General features: G+C 31.1%; 1 protein-coding gene across 4 annotated transcripts in view; it reads left to right on the top strand.

Annotated features, from left to right (window-relative positions):
• Positions 1-17,359, top strand: part of pps (protein partner of snf) — a 208,876-nt gene that overhangs the window by 91,545 nt on the left and 99,972 nt on the right. For all 4 annotated transcript variants that reach the window (XM_075373576.1, XM_075373568.1, XM_075373551.1 and 1 more), the window contains 2 exons: positions 6,138-6,271; positions 8,930-9,574. In XM_075373576.1, coding sequence (XP_075229691.1) covers positions 6,138-6,271; positions 8,930-9,574 — 779 coding nt within the window. The remainder of the gene's footprint in view (positions 1-6,137; positions 6,272-8,929; positions 9,575-17,359) is intronic.

Raw genomic sequence — 17,359 nt, 5'->3', positions numbered from 1 at the left:
CGAAAATCAAGTCTATACTGATAATTTTTTTTTTGACAGTTGGAGAATTGTTCATACAGAATTTGTGCCCAAGGACAAACTGTTAACCAAGGTTTTTTAATAAAGAAGTCCTTGAAAGGGCCAGAAAAAGGGTGCTGCGTGTCAGGCTGGACATTTCAAACACTTGGATGATACACTATGACAATGCCCCCCCCCCCCTTACCTGACCATCTTCATCAACCAGTTTTTGATGAAAAAAGGGGTTCCAGTGGTTCCTCAGCCTCTATTCACTGATTTTAGTTCGTGTGACTTTTTTGTTCCCCAGGATTAAAAACCAACTTGAAAGAATATCATTTTGGTACTGTCAAAAACTTCCAAAAATAGCATAACCAATGGATCTGACAGCAATTCAGTATGAGCCTTCCAGCCTTGTTATGAAGCATGCAAACAATACCTCCCCCAATGTACAAATGTCCAAGGGAATTACTTTGAAGGTGATAACATTGATCTATAAAAATAAATTGAAATCTTTGAAAAAAAATCAGTTCATTACTTCTCTGTCATACCTTGTATGTATGCTTTTGCAGTGGGAACACGCACATTGGAGTGAAAATCAATACATTGAATAGGCCAGGTAAACATAACATGAAGTTTGCATTGGTGTTGCAATACTTGATTTAATTTATTACAGTTTGCTTGCATAATGCACAGTTTTAAAATATTTTAAAGGTGGGCTTGCCATATTGTAAGATCTCTTCCTTTGGTAGTGCTCTTTGAAAAGTTTTGGATGGCCAGTATAGCTGAAACTCTGGAATTCAGCTGAAGATTGAGTGAACAAGAAATTTCTTCTATGCAAGTAACTAACACCGGTCTTTTGATAACTTGTTTAAAGTTAAATTTATCTACATGTCCACTACAAAGTAAATTAATATTTTATTGTATTATTTTTTTTGGAGTTTAAAAATTAATGAAGTATTTAACTGTTCAGGTAATAAGGCCATAAAAATAATCTTCAGTCAGTTACTTTTAAACACAATATTAATTTATTGTTTCTAAACAATTAATTTTATTGAAATTTTTCTAATGGATTTATTTATAAACATTTCCAACTTGAGTAGGGGGATCACATAGACAGAGCTGAAGTGTGCACAACCACTAGGTTCAAAGTCTTTACATCATTTTCCTTCAATATTTACTATGTTAATAATAATACATTCTAACATACATTTGTATCATTCTGCTACTACTTCTAAACTAATGTAATCTGTTATATTTTGTATTATAGTAAATAATGGTCCCACCATAATTATAAGCATTTTACTAAACTAAGTGTACACTAGAATTATATTAAACTAGACTGTAATGGAATGCAATTATACTGATATATAAATACTAATATCGCAACATTTTTTTAGTAAACTAATATGAAATTTACTAAAATTTTATTTAAGTCGCATTGCAGTTTTAAACTTTTATATTTGTGTGATTGGTGGTGGATGGTTCCTTTCACATGAATACATAAATGGTAGCATCATATTACTAGATTATGATATAACGTAGCCAGTCTTTCTCCTTCATTCTTCTATTATTGGACCTATATCCACTCTTCAAAACTTATTAAAAAACCTTAGAACGAGGGACATAAAATCTTTCTGAATGTAACATTTTATGTAGAGGTGGTCTGTAATATTCGTCCTATTTAATTTGTTTCATGGTAGGTTATCAGGTAGCCGGGGCCTTTCCTTGGATTCCCAAGTGGTTAGTTCCTTTCTGTATTGCTAATGATGAAGTCTTCTTTTTCCTATTTTATGTTAGGTGGTATTTAAGGTCTTTCATATGCCTGGTATACAGCGGGAGATTTATTAAATGAATAGTTATCATGAGCATGATATTGTCTTTTCCATCATTTTTGTTTTGTGGATGAGGTAAATATTGCTCTTTCTGTAATAGCTGTTGACGATTTATACTGCTCGGTGTTAACTGTGTGTTACCCCACCAGTTATATGTTACTTTCTGTTTGGCAGTGGTGGCTGTGATCATTAGCTATTCAAACATTTCCAACTGAATGCAATGAATGGCATCCAAAATTTTTAACTTGAGTGGTCTCTGGGGACCAGTACATTGAATACGGCTTTGGCTGTTGACATTTATATACCATTGGATTGCACATTTATATTCGTTTGCCGAATGTTCTCCTTCGGATATTTCAGGTGTTGTAAAGCTATTGTTTGTAAGGGAATTACTTTTTCATTATTGATTTCCAAAATTTTAAAAAGAAATGAAATGTGCCAAAAGAAAGATGGTATTATATTACCAGTGCTCCCCTCTAGAAACTTAAAACTTCAGTAAGAAATAGGTTTCCAGTTAATCTGAAAAACTTTTGGAAGAATAATTCTGATGATTTGAAAGTCTGCTGTTTATAATTCTTAATTTCAAAGTGTTATACTGTCCTTAGCAATCATTAATAATGTTTGCCATTTAAAAAATGTGTTTAAGCTTTATGAAAGAACTGAAACTTTTTTCCAGAGATACTAAAAACCACAAAAGTTGTTATCCAAGTATGGATAACAACTTTATCCATAAAGGAAATAAGGATTATTTTAATATAATTTTTTTTCTCATAATATCCGATTATATCTTCTAGAAAAAAGAATTTTGAAATTATTTTCTGTTTACAAGTGAGAATTTATAGTGTGAAAGTTATTTTTATATGTGTAGGTCTGACTTTGCATTATTATATTATTTTGTTATTGAGAAGTACAGTGATTAAAGATTGTAACATTATTTTATAATTATGAATGTAAGTTTTATGTTTAAAATTATGTTACAGTTGTCTATGGTTTCTTTATATTTTTCACCAACACATATTTATCCTAAAGTCAAGCCTACGCTCTTAAACTTAGAAATGTTAAAGGTTGTTTTCAGTATTAATTTTCAAGTTATATAGTTTAAGTTGTTTATTAAATGCCACTTTTAATATAGTGATATATTGCCTTGAATGATAATCAGATTAACACATTAAACAATATAATAAGTAATGAAAAATTCTACTGTTTCTCACTTATGTACAAGGACGGTTTGGAAAGTAACCGCATAGTGCTAGTAGCACTACGCTACAACTGTAGTGTGAATCGGTGTGCTTTCGGCTCTGTCAGTTTGAGCCATGTACTTTAGTCCGTTCCCTTGTTATAACCTAAAAATATGAGAGCACTGCAATAGAAAATGCTGTGAAATACAAGGTGTTTGCTGTCATAAGATTTCTTTGGGCACAAAATGTTTTTGACAGCAGACATCCATCATCAGTATGTTCTGTGTATGACCCAAACGTAATGAGTGATGGTGTAGTGAGGCAATGGATCTGATTTTTAAAAAATGGAAGGGTAAACATCCATAAAGTAGAGAAGAGTGGTAGACCTTCTGTTGTGAATGATGATCTTGTCAGTGAAATTGACAAATAAGTGAGTGAAAATTGAACATTGACTATCTCTGAACTTTCGAAATAATTCCTGCAAATTTCTTGCATGATTTTTTAGAAGATTGTCAAATTAGGCTACTGGAAGTTGTGTGCTCGACGGGTTCCAAAATTGCTCACAAAGATCCATTGAACCAAATGAATGTGCTCTGCCTTAGACTTCCTTTCACACTATGACACGGGAGGAGAAAGTCTTTTTTAAACTGAATTGTGACTGGGGATAAAAAACTAGGGTGACCTATGTGAAGGTCAAAATGAAACTAACAGTTGATGGCCTGGGACCATGTCAGTTCTCCATGCAAGCCAAAGAAAGCTTGCCAAACATTGTCAGTGAGAAAGGTTATGACTATCGTTTTCTGGGATGCCAAGGAAGTTCTTGTAGTTGATTTTATAGAACATGGTACGACGATTACTTCTGCAGTTTGCTGTGAAACTTTGAAGAAGCTTAATTTAGCCATTCAGAACAAATGTTGCGGATGCTCTTATCCAATGTTTTTTTTTTTGCATGACAACGCTCGTCCTCACAGTGTTTGAAAAACTCAATAAGAACTTCTGAATCAGTTCCAATGGAACATTTCTGATCATCCCCCTTACAGCCCGGACTTGGCAGAGACTGATTTTCATCTCTTCACTCACATGAAGAAATTGTTTGTGCTGCAGCACTTCGATGACGATGATGAACTTCAAAATGTCATGAAAGGTTGGCTAGGTACCCAGGTGGCTGAATTTTATGAAGAAGGTATTTGTAAATTAGGGAAGACATGACAAATGCTTGAATTTAAATGGCGACTATGTTGAGAAATAGTTGTAGTTTTAAGTTGTATAAATAAAATATTTTTATCTATGTAGGTTTTTTATTTATAGCCAAATGGAGGTTACTTTCTGAACCGCCATCATAGTAAAATATTATATAACATCACATTAATGATATTTTATTGTTATGTGAAATCTGTGTTGTTATGTAACACTATATTATATTGTATACTTTTCACTGTAAACACTTTTCACTGTAAACACCAAGTAGACCTCTTTCTGTTTCCCCATAGTTCATGTCAGCAGCTAGAAAAAATTTTACAGTTGTAAAATTGGATTTACTGTAAAGCATTAGGTAATGTTATTGTAACTGTGTAAAATGATTTCTTCTTTAAACGTTTTCCTGGTTATTAAAACCTGTACTCTTTATAAACTGTGAGTGATGTAATCAGAAAAGCATAAAACAATAAATAATGTATATTACAATAAATAATTTAAGTACCACTATGATTAATACAAACTAATGTGCTGTAAATTTATAAAATTTATTTTTAATAAATACTTAGAGTATTTAATAATACTTCCATTCTTGATAAAAAAAAACATTATTGTAAAAAATTAACACATATATCCACACTGATAAAATAATATCTATAATTATATGTTAATACAAAATTTTCAAAAAATAATATCAGTGTTTTAATTTGTTAGTATTATCTTCTGAATGAGAGGTTTAAAGTGTTGATTTAACCCTAGAATAAAAGAGCAAAGAGAACATTTTAGTTACACACATGACCGTAATATTTCGCTTAACAGCATCACTAGTAAAGATGGCGACTCCTGAACTGAAAGACTTCTGTGTGTTTGCTAAATGTGAATCTGTAGTTATAGTTCAGTGTGTGTTCTGTAGAAAGTTTAATTGTGATCCTCCAAGTTATAATGACATTTATCAGCGATAATCAGTTAGAAATGACCAGATGTCTCTGTAAAGGGAAGAGTACATTACAATCAAAGGGTATCATGTTGAATGTATCAGAGAGTCTTTCCTGTGTAGTCCGTAAAAGTCTGTTAAGTCCAGATACAAGCTAGGAATGTGAGCGACTTAAGGAAACTTTATGCGTCATACTGTTTACACTTGTTACAGCCTTTCAAAAATATGCTGTATGCACCATCTTCTCAATCAGAATGTTATAGCATGAAGTTGACCTTGATCATATCATCTTTACTTGAGTCAACATTTCATCTAAGAGAGATTAAATCATGATGACTATAATTGGTGTCAGAAAATCCCCATGAACTCTTACAATGCAAAAGGAACCCCTCAAAATTAAATGTTTTCTGTACAATATCCTAATGATAAGTTTACAAGCTGTTGTTTTTCACCGAAGCAAGTATAACAGGAGTTGCTTATTTGGATATGCTTTGTACTTGGCTTTTTCCTCGACTGTTTGATGGATTGGAGAATTTTATTTTGCAACAAGTTGGTGGGTCTTTCTTTCTGGTATATGTGTACTGGATTGGTTGGATGACATTTTTTCAGCTGCTGGATTGGTTGGATGGACCTGATGACAGTGTTTGTTTGCAGTGGTCTCCATGATCTCATGTTTGTGGTGGCCTCTGATCTGATGTCACGTGATTTTTTTTCTTTTTGATTTTTATCAAGAATCTGTTGCATTTGCCTCCATTACCTACTGATCTACTCAGTTCAGATAAAGGACTGAAGCAGTTGTTGCTTCCATTCTCCAGACATGCTAGTCTAAGTATGGGATGAATTCTATCAGTTAGCTATGTGCCATGTGATGAAAGGTGCTCACATGGTACACTTGTAAGAGTTACTCTTTGATTTTATTTGTAATTCATTACTGTGAGTCAGAATTTTAAAACCTTGTTATTCTATTTTGTAAACCTTGTTTATTCTTATATTTTTTTTTAGAAACCTCAGATTTGGGTGCAGATACTTTGCTAGACAGTATAAATTCTAGAGTACCATCTCAGGAAGATCATTTGTTCACAGATGCTAGTAATCTTTTGTTAGAAGAATTGTCTGAATTACAGGAAGCAGCTGAGGTAAGAATCTATATATTTTTTTTTTGTGTAATTGTTTTATCATGCAGACGATGATGTGAAACTATTATACAATTATAGTAACAAATATTTTTATGTTTCTTCCTCATTTTTAATAACACTACATTGCAGTATTACATCAGTTAGGAGTTGAGAAAGCACACATGACGTGTTCTCTAATGTGCACAGAAATTGGCCATAATTGTAATACTTGTCATCCTGTGTTGAATTGTTGAAGTCATATTTATTAGTTCCTATTGTTAATAGTTCATACACATGTTGCCTTCCTTGACTTCTATATAAATTCAGTTTATACAGTGCAATCATTTTTATTGTTCACATCATGATACTATACCCTACAATTCCACTATAATGATTGAAATACACTCGTATTTGATATGATTCTGTTCATGGAATGTAATATGCACAACTGGTAATGTCTTGCAGCAAATGTTGGAAATAGAGATCACCATTTTCCTGAAGGCAGGTCTGAATCCTTCACACCATATTTGTTCACGCCCTACTTAGGACATCAGGGCTAATGGAATCATCTCTGTACTAATGAAGGGCTCCAGGCCTTGTAGACTATGTGGGTATGCTCGATATACTTATCCTTTCAAAAAAACCCAGAGAAAGAAGTCTGGTGATGATAAATTAGGGGAATGAGGTGGCCAGCTGGCCACAGACCTTTTGAGATCGTGCGATCATCAAAAATTTCTTCCAAAAATTCCTTGGTGTTTTTGGATATATGATATGTTGCCCAGTAACAATAGCAGGTAACTATAGCTTTCATCAGCCTGGAGAAGAGCTGCAAATTGCATAATTACATTCTGGTATGCTGGACTTTCAAGGGTTTTGTAAAAAAAAATCAGGCCCATTATTCGTTATCAAGACTAAGTGCAGTGTTTCATTAGTATGTGTGGATTTTGTATTAATCATTATCTGTTCTGACTATTGATGTATAACCTCTAAGGTGAAAATGTGCCACATCGCTAAAAAACATATAATCAAGTGTGCCCATCCCCATTACTTTCACCTGGTTGATAAACCACTGACAGTGTACCTCATTCTTTCTTGGAGGTTTCAGTTCCCGTACACAATGCATTTGGTGTGCATGTAGACCTTGTAGATGTATTTGGTATGCACCCGTGTACGATATTTGTCTGTAATAATAATTTACGCAAACATTTCCTTGGAGACTGTTCAAGTAATTAATACACATACCTCTTCCATTTTCCCTTCTGTCAATACTGAAGCACGCCTATTCTTGTCAGCAACACTCCCAGTCTTTTAAAAGCAATTGATGATTTGCATTACTGTTGAGTTGTTTGACGCAGGTGCACCTGGAAATCTTAACACAAAATTGTCCTTTAACATAGTCACATGACTTGCTTCCAAAGTAAACCTTGGCAATAAATGTCTGCTTTGCTGTTGCAAACTGCATGATTATTCACAAGGAACACACTACACTATACCACACCACATGTTCTGTAATCACAAAGATCATGTCTTTGTATGCACAAAAACGATTATTGCATACTGCATGTTGACGCCACATACCTCCCGGTAGGTTAGCTAACTACATAGCCAACACTTAGACAGACATCAACTAACTTTGAAAAATTGCTAAAATGTTATTCAATGATTTGCGCATAAAAATGATCGCACTGTATAATTAGTCTACTTGAATTAAATTGCATTTAGTTTAATATAGTTCATTTTAAAAAAAGTTCTACTTTTTTTAATTGCATTATCTTATTTTTTCATGTTTTGTGTTTTTTGCAGTGGTTTTAGAAGTGAAATAAGAGATGTTTTATTTTGTGAATATCATTTTCATGACACCAGTATATGGAAAAACTTTAAACTTATTTGATGTATTAGTTTACTTTATTAACCCTTAGTAAGGCAGTTATGATTGTAGGACATCAGTTAAAACTTGTTTTACTGTTAGAAAAAAACACTGGTTGAAGGTGACACTTCAAGATTCAGACTTTAAATGTATGTGTATCTAAAATTACAGACTTAGTCTGTGCTTAAAAAAAAATGAAAGTGTTTAGTTTGGAACTTAAAATTGAGTGAAATTCTTGATAGTGTTTTTGTGATGTTAAATCACAAGTATGCATATAAATTTTAATGACTTTTTTAAATTCATATGTTTTTTCAGTTTCAGTTGTCTGAGTGGTTTTGAGTTTGATTATTGTGTTCTGTCTAAAATTTGATTATGATTGTCTTATACAAATTTTTAAGCTAATCTGTATGGAACTGGTTTCTTTTTATAATTAATATATATGACACGATTTATTTTTCATTGTTTGATATTACAGCTCTTAATGGTATTTGCCATTCATAGTATTTCTCTCTCTGCTCTTCACTACCAAGTTCCTCAAGAACTTTCGCTGTCTCATCCAACTGTTTGTACTAGGTTCTCTTCTATTTTGCTTTTATGCCTTCTTTTTTATAGTGTTAGATGTTCTTGATATCTTTATCCTTTAAATCTTTGCTGTCCAGTATTATTTGGGCTTAATGAATAAAATAATACTGTAATTGTGAAATCATCTAATCTTTTGCTGACAATGTGTTAAACATTTTTTAAGGAGGAAGAAAATGTTAATGAGTAATTTTTATTACAGATTGATTATTTATCAATTTTCTTTTCTTTAGGTTATATCTCAAGAAGAAAGTGATATTGTGACTGAAGTTGTTTCTAGTGATCGAACATTAGAATTAGATCATAGTGATGTTCCACTACAAGCAGAAATTCCTCCTGCTTGTTATTCAGCTGATAAGTTTGTGCATGAAAAAGTTGATTCAGGTGTTACCACAGGTGTTTCACATTCATTACAATCTGTAAATTCCAGTGTTACTACAGAAGCCAGCAAAACAGTTTCTGTAACACCACCATTAGTTACAAGCTCAGTAATTAGAACTGTTGCAACTACATTGTCACAGACTTTGATGACTGTAACTGCTAATACATCAGTGAGTAGTAAAGTTATGACAACAGTAGTGAAGACTGAATCAGTAACAATAGCTACAACACCTCTTATGATAACTACAACAAGCACATCAGCATTGATACCAAAGACTACTCCTATTACACAATCTGTACCACCCAAACTACTTCCTACTCCTTCTGTAACAGCATCAACATCACAAATTCCTATTTTGAGAAAGTTGCCTCCAGTAGAGTTACCTGCTACACGATCTGCATCAAAACGTGCATCCCTCCAACAGCAGCAGCAGCAGCAGCAGCAGCAGCAGATACAACTATCGATTCAACCACAATCTCCAGTACCACAGAAACAGGTTTGTTATATTTTAGAAAGACTGATTAGTTTATCCAGACAGTTATAGTGTTGATTTTGTTGTTAGTCTGTTCAACTGTGTAGTGTTGTGCTGTTAAAACATCAAACAATACTTCAGAGTATTGAATATTTTGAATTTATTATTAACTTGTCAATATTTGATAAAGATTTCTTTTTAAGTCCTGTAATAAAATTATTATTTTGTTATTTTGTTCCAGTTTTATTTCATGCACTGCATTGTTTGTAGGTTTTCTTTTCCTGTAGTTTATTTCTGTTCATATTTAACTTTCTTTTTTCTTTTTTTATGAAAATTTTGTTATTTTCTGTAACCAGTCGGTGAAATTAGTATAATATTGTTAATATTTAAAGTTATTTACTTGTGCATTTTTTATTTTCTACAGTCTATTATATAAAGTTAAATCAAAGTTAAGGCAATTTTAAAAATTAAATTACCAAAATTGGGTTAAATACTAAAATATAGATATTAATGTTTAGGCCTATATAAAAATTAACACAGATGTGTAAAATATTGGCTTCTAAGCTATGTTTGTATGATATAATACTAATAGTACTACAGGTGATCATAAATTATTCAAAGCATTTTAAGTGCTAATAAAGACATAACAAAGCAGTGTTACATGCATGTTTTGTTGTAACAGGACATTTTAAACATTTTGTTTAGATCATTTATTAACTTCAAACAAGTTTCACATGAACACATTTTGTGGCACATAAAATATCTCCATGATATTTCACTTCATGCCATACATTAGAATAAAAAGAATTTCTGGAGTTATTCCATAATTACACCTTTAATGTGTACACCTTGTCTTTTACAAATCCCTAAAGAAAGAAATCAAGTGGCGTAAAACATCAGGGATTTAGGTGCCCATGGAATTGGTCCATCATAGCCAATCCAGTGATTAGGAAATTGTTCATACAGGTAGTCCCTAACATATAAACACCATTTTTGTGGTATGCCATCATGTTGGAAGTAAATGTTGGGTTGCCGATGTTCAATTTGTGATACTGCATATTCCTGTAACATGGCTTGGTAACTAGTGCAAGTAATCGTTGGTTCGGCGAAGAATTGTCTGATCACTTCATAAGCAGTTAATGCATACCAAATGTTAATTTTTGGACTATCACATCATGTCCGTCATGTTATTTGTCCATGGCATGAGGATTCTCACTACCCCCAAATTCGACAGTTAACATGACCAGAAGATGGATGGTCACTTCAGAAAAGATTACTTTTCTAAAAACACATTATCTTGATTCACTTTATCAAGATTCTTCACAGAAAAATTGTAACATTGCTTTCTCCTGCATGGTAGCTATTGTTCAAGTGACAACAAGCCCCCCTGTCATTACATTGAGCTGGCATGTTAATTCAAGATCATCAGTAACTCTAGTACCTACAATGATGTTTGAAAAAATCAACATGCACTGCATTGCTTTGTTCATTTTTTATTAACCCCTAAAATATGCTAAATAATTAATGTTTACCGTATATTATGTATATGATGAAATATATATATATAGTGAGATATACTTTTTGTCAGGCATCATCTGATACATGCCAGTGTTGTCTGGAATTGTTAAGAGAGTTTACTTTATTAAGAAAAAACCCAGAACAGTTTTGTTATGACTTAGGTAGAAGTTCTGAATTTAAAGGCAAGCCAATAACAGACTTCCAAATAAATTCACAGTTAAATCCCCTGCTCGATAGACAGGCTACCAAGGATTTACTCTTTTTCACTTTATGGATGTCTTTCTGGCAATTTTAATGCTCCTTTGTGTACTTGAATGCTTATTAGAAATTACATGCCATTTTTTAATTTTTGCCATGAATGTGATCTTTCACCAGAAAGAATTGTAAATAAGTTCACAGATATGTGTTTTGTAATTTTAAATATAATCTAAAGGAGAGTTTTCATTGATGATAAAGTGATTTAAAATAATTCTGGTTTGTTTTATGGGGTGGGGTAGTTTGTGTTTTTTTTAATGTTTTCTGTTTGTGTAATTCCAGTATTCTTACAAGTTTCCTTTTCTATGTTTCTTTAAAATTTTTGTGTTTTCATATTTTTTTTAGAATTACATAATTCCAGTTCTTTTGGTTTTTTATTTTTATTTATTTCATAGTTACTCAATGGTTGTAATACATCAAGTCAGATTGTTCTATTACAGACCAAATTTGTGCTTCATTTTATCCTTTTTCTATTCCTGGATCTAGGATGGTAAGGAATATATCCAATAGGATGATAAGGAATATCTTCCTTGTAAGTACAAAGAATACCAACACAAACCTACGTACGTACTTTCATGCAAGCACATAGTACGCTGTATGATAAATGTGCCTTATTTCATTTTAATATCCACTTTATTGAGATGTTTATATCATAAAATGTAAATATTTTTATTTTATTATTTTTTTTTTTAAATTTTAGTGCTTGTCTTAAAAAGTAGGAAAGCAAGGATTTGTTTTAATTAGCTATCCCATTTATGTCATATGTATCATCTTTGTCTGATGACAGATTAATCAGTACTATTAAAGGTATTTAATTGGACTAATTCATGTACTTCACTTTTTAACCAATCTACAGAGCATGGAATATTTCTGCAATTGTAGCCATTCCAGCACTACTTGTTTTCTGTGAGTTGGATTTTACACCTTTGAATTCTGCTTCTTGTGTAATTTTACATAAAGTTAGCAAGCACTGCCAGTTAATAAAATTGAAAAAGAGGAAATGGTTTTGCAAATTAATTTTGTTTGACCTTTTTTTTTGTACTGCTTAGCATTATGTTCTTCCAGTATTCTGCTTCTAAACTGACTTAAAAATCAAAAAATGTATTTGGAATCTCTCCTTTAGCACTACTGGCATGCACCAGCTTCAGTCCTTTTGATATAGGTTTTTGTAGCCATTTATAGAGCTATCAGTCCAACCATACTTTTTACATGTGTTGACTGAATGTATGTTTCTCTTAAAAAAATTGTTATTCTTCCTGTCTGTAAATTTTAAATTGTTTTAAATAATGTATTAGAAACATATGTTGTGTTTTTCTGCCAAAGTATTCTTTTATTTTCAGTCTTCCATTTAAAATCCATATTCCTCAGAATTTTCTATAGTTCTGTGCGTGCAGTTTATCTGCAGATGTGTATTTTATTTTTAAAATTTTAAAACCACAATAACTTCTTTAATTGTTAGAAATGTTTTTAGCAGTATGTAAGAATTGGGTATAATAGTTCTTAATCAAAATCTTTGAAATTTATCAATCTTAATTTTCTTTTTCATTCTGTTAGAAGATTTTTTGGGCATACTAAAATTTTCATTTTGTACCAGTTAATCTGATTCTGTTGTAACTTTACTTACTATATGGTCAGACATGCCACAATTCTAAATTTTTATACATACATATGTATAAAAATTAGTTATAGGATTGTTAATCAAAAATTTAAAAAAAATAAGATTGTGGTGGTTGTATTCTATACCATACTTTTCCAAACTAAAAACCAAAGTTGTCTAAAAGTCATAAAGTCAGGATATCAAACAAAATTGAAAATGAAAGTAATTAAAAAAAGCATTTAAGTATTCATCACAAATCTATCTGATCTCTAGTTATTTATTTCAAGATTATTGAGCATATGAAGAGTGAAAATAAATAACTAGTATCTTTAAATTCTGCACTCTGTATTTTCAACTGAGTTCATATTTTCCCCAATTATTGACATCATTGTCTATTATGTATTAATATTTTCAGCCATATTAGACACAAATTTTACAGCCAAATAATTAGGATGTTTTATTATGACTGGTAATTCTTGTTTGAAAATTATGGAAATAGGATTTGCATTGAATCTTGTGTTAAAAATGTAATAAAGTGCAGTGAATTGGTGAAGTTGTTAGAGTAAGCTTTTTGGTAAGGATGTTTTTATCGACAACAAGGGTTTGTGAATGGTATGAATGGTTTCAAGAAGACCTTGAAGATGACAAAAGCGTTGGATGTTCTAATGCATCAATAAGTGATGAAAATTAAGGACATTGTGATCAATAATCATCAAAAAAATACTATTAGTGAAGTTTGTGAAGAGTTGGGAATCTAATTGCTTGTGCTGGAATAAGATTTAGTTTTGGTTATGAAATGAGTAGCAGAAAAATTTGTTCCAAAACTGCTGAATTTTAAACAAAAGTAAAATTTTGTAATTGTTATTTGAAATCACTGATAACTCAGAATTATTCATACATGCCTTAACAGGTAATGAAACATGGCTGTATAGTTATGTTGAAACTGAAGGTCCAGCATCCCAATTGAAGCTTCTGTAAAAAAAAAAGACAGAAAATCACGCAGAGTCGAATTTTAAGGTTCTCCTCACCTTTTTTTCTGATTACAATGGCATTTTCCATTTTGAATTGCTACCAAGGGAGATTTTGGTCAACAAATGGTATTCATTAATAGTTTTAATTTGAGGTAAGGCGCAAACAATTCTTGGATTTTAAATTGTGACATCACTCCAACTCTCCCTTCATTATTAGTTTGTGATTATTTAACCAAAAATAGCACCATACTGATGCCCCAGCTTCTGTAATCTCTAGACAAGGTACCCTGTGGCTTTTTCTTATTCCCAGTTATCAAAAGCACAATTATTTGGAATGTAGATGAAATTAAAAAAATTGCCAAGTGAACTTAAGGCTCTACCAAAAAATGTTTTCCGCAAATATTTTGAGGTTTATAAGAAACACTGGCATAGTCGCATTTCTCAGGGACTTTGTTAAAGGGGACAATATCAATGCAGAAGAATAAATAAATTTTTTTTGATCAGAATTTCAATTCTCTTTATTTTTTTAATCGTATTTTGTATTTAGGCACATTAGTATAACACAAAAAATTGTCTGATAAATTATAGATAAACCAATCAGGAGAATCTGTATGGAGAGTTTGTGAGATATAAATGTTTTGATGATATTAATTTGAATATTACCATATATTGTTGCAAAGAAAATAAACACAACATTGTACAAACACAGTAAACCACAGTTGCATTGAGGTTATAGGAGGACATAATCACGGATGTTATATAGGATCAAGTTGCATTATGAAAGTCTTAGATGCTTATTACAATATCAAAAAATTTATTGTATTTTATCATAATCCTTGAATGTATTAATAAATGTAAACATTTTTTTTAAACTAAAAAAGTGGTAGGCAAGTAGTTAAATGTTTTGTTAATTTTGTTGTTTTTTCAAGTAGGCCTACAATAGGCTATTTGTTAGTTTTTTTATGATTTTATCTTTAAAAAAAACAATAAAGACACTTTAGTATATCAAAATATAATTTTATTTATAATTTGTATTATTTGTTTTATAATATAAAAATAACATGTAAAATATTATTGCATGTAATTTCTTGTTTTCCTATCCAGTTACCCCCCACCCTCACTTGCTGCTTATATTTGAGAGTCATCAAAAATAAATCAAAATAAATCGTCATCAAAATAAAGAGATATCCTTATTCTTTGATAAGATGATTTTGCTGTGATGTTACAAATTGGCTGTTGTTTTATGTGACTTTTTTCTGGAAAAATGTTCTCATTCGTATTATATCTGAATCCAACTACGTTAATGACATGTAACTGGAGTCGATTTCATAATCACAAAATGTACTATAGAAACATGAAATACGTATAAAATAAACTAAATATATGGTGCACATGCATTTAGATTTTAGAATTCGCATTATTATGTGTAGGAAGTCACTTGGAATTCAGGAGCTGACAGATAAAATTATTAATTAGGTACATTCATTTTGTGAAATAAGGCTTAAAATAATGTAAGTTCATTGAATGACCATTGTAAAGTTAGGTAATAATATAAAATAATAAGCAATTGTATGTGACATAATCTGTAATTTTTGTGTGAAATAATCCTTTTTTGATGTTAGTAATTTTTTTGATAATGGTGTTCTCTAATATTTCAGATAAATTTGTATGATGTTATGTAGTACTATTATGAATTTCTTTAATAATATAATGCTTAAATGTTAAATCAATCCATTTCAGCCATTATTATTGCTGATGTCTATTGTATTATGTTACTTTTAAGTGATTAAGTTAACAAACTCTGTATTACCATGAAACATTACTACAAGAATAACTTTTTTAATAATTTGTAATTAAATATGATCTGTTTTTATGTAATACAACAGAGATTAACAAAATTTCTTTATATATTTACAAAAAATGATTGATATTTTAATTACAATTCGTAGATGTTGCAAATTATCTTAGGAAGTGGTTGTATAATATGGTAGCACTCATAGTAAAATGAAAAAAGTTTGAGTGAGATTAAATATGGTAAACAAATATATAAAAACTGTGTGATGTCAACATTTGTGAGAATATTACTGATCTATTAGTTTCTAAAGATATTATTGAAGCTAGTTTCTGTTGCTAAATATCAGAGGCTTTAGTACAGAAAAAGTGCAAAAAGGAGAGCAAAGTAACAAAATTAAGAAATAAAGAGTGAATATTACTTAACAAAACTGAAGAGTAAAGACATATGAAATATAATATTCCTCTGAAAAGGTGTTGGGTGATACACATTTTGAACTTCAAAATAAAGAGACAGTTGTAATAAATTGTGTAAATTCAATGAAAAGTACATTTATGGGATCAAGAGATTTTTTTCATTATTTGTAATTGGTGGTTTACAAAATCAAATAGCAAATCTATCTTTTGTAAAAATCTCTTTACTAATAATTCAACTTTCTAGATTCACTACCCCAGCAATGCTTCACTGATTATATATTTCTAGCACTGTTGGGGAGAAATTGGACCCCTTTATCCATTTTTACCTTTTTAAAGATTGTTTAAAGGAAAATTCAAAGATTTATTTTTATAGAATTTTATAGTCACTTGGTATCTTATTTTTACTTTCTATTTAGTATATTACAGTAGTATCATCTGTTGAGGAAATCATGCTTATTCTATCTCATCCTTTTAGGAACAGTTAAAGTAGTAAAATCCCAATTTTTAAAATATTGTTCAGGATTGATTATGAGCTTCTCTCGTCACTATTGGATTCTAAAATTTCAATTTCTCTCAACATCAGAAAAAATAATTTAACCGTATTAGAGAAGACAGAAAGAGGGTTGTAAAAAGTTACATTTCAAAGAAAATTCTAAACTTATAAGTTATACAAGGTGTGTTTAAAAATTGATGAGAATTTTGAAATTTTGTGGGTTGTATTAGTTCGATGCTCGGGATTTTGTCAGTGTTGTATTGATAAACATGTCTGAAAGTATCTGCACATTTTTAGCCATATTGGATGTTTAGTTTGTTGTCAGCTGTCAAAAGAATAACATGTGTTGTGGTACAACTGGTGAATTTTTATTTGTATTAATAATGGTTCTGAGAATTTGTATAGCAATGTTTTAAAAATATTAAATATTGCTTTTGGTGAGTGCTATGAGTAAAGCAAGAGTTTACAAGTGGTATAAGCATTTCCAAGAAGGTCATGAAGATGATTAGTGCCCCGGACGCCCCAGCACATCAAAAACTGATGAAAACATGGAAAAAGTGAAAGAAATGATTATGAATGATTGCCGAATCACAATCAGAGAAGTTGTTGATGATGGGATATCAATTTGGGTATGAAACTTGTAACAGCAAAATTTGTTCCAAAATTGTTGAATTTCAGACAAAAATAGCGGTGAATGAAAGTTGCTCTGGAGTCGCTAAATGAAGTCAACAACGATGCACCTGCTTACAATTCATTGCTTGTTCGTC

This window comes from Lycorma delicatula, chromosome 1 (genome assembly GCF_047948215.1).
Source record: "Lycorma delicatula isolate Av1 chromosome 1, ASM4794821v1, whole genome shotgun sequence".
Classification (NCBI taxonomy): Eukaryota; Metazoa; Arthropoda; class Insecta; order Hemiptera; family Fulgoridae; genus Lycorma; species Lycorma delicatula.
Note: the sequence above shows the minus strand (reverse complement) of the source record. Positions and strands in the feature narration are given on the sequence as shown.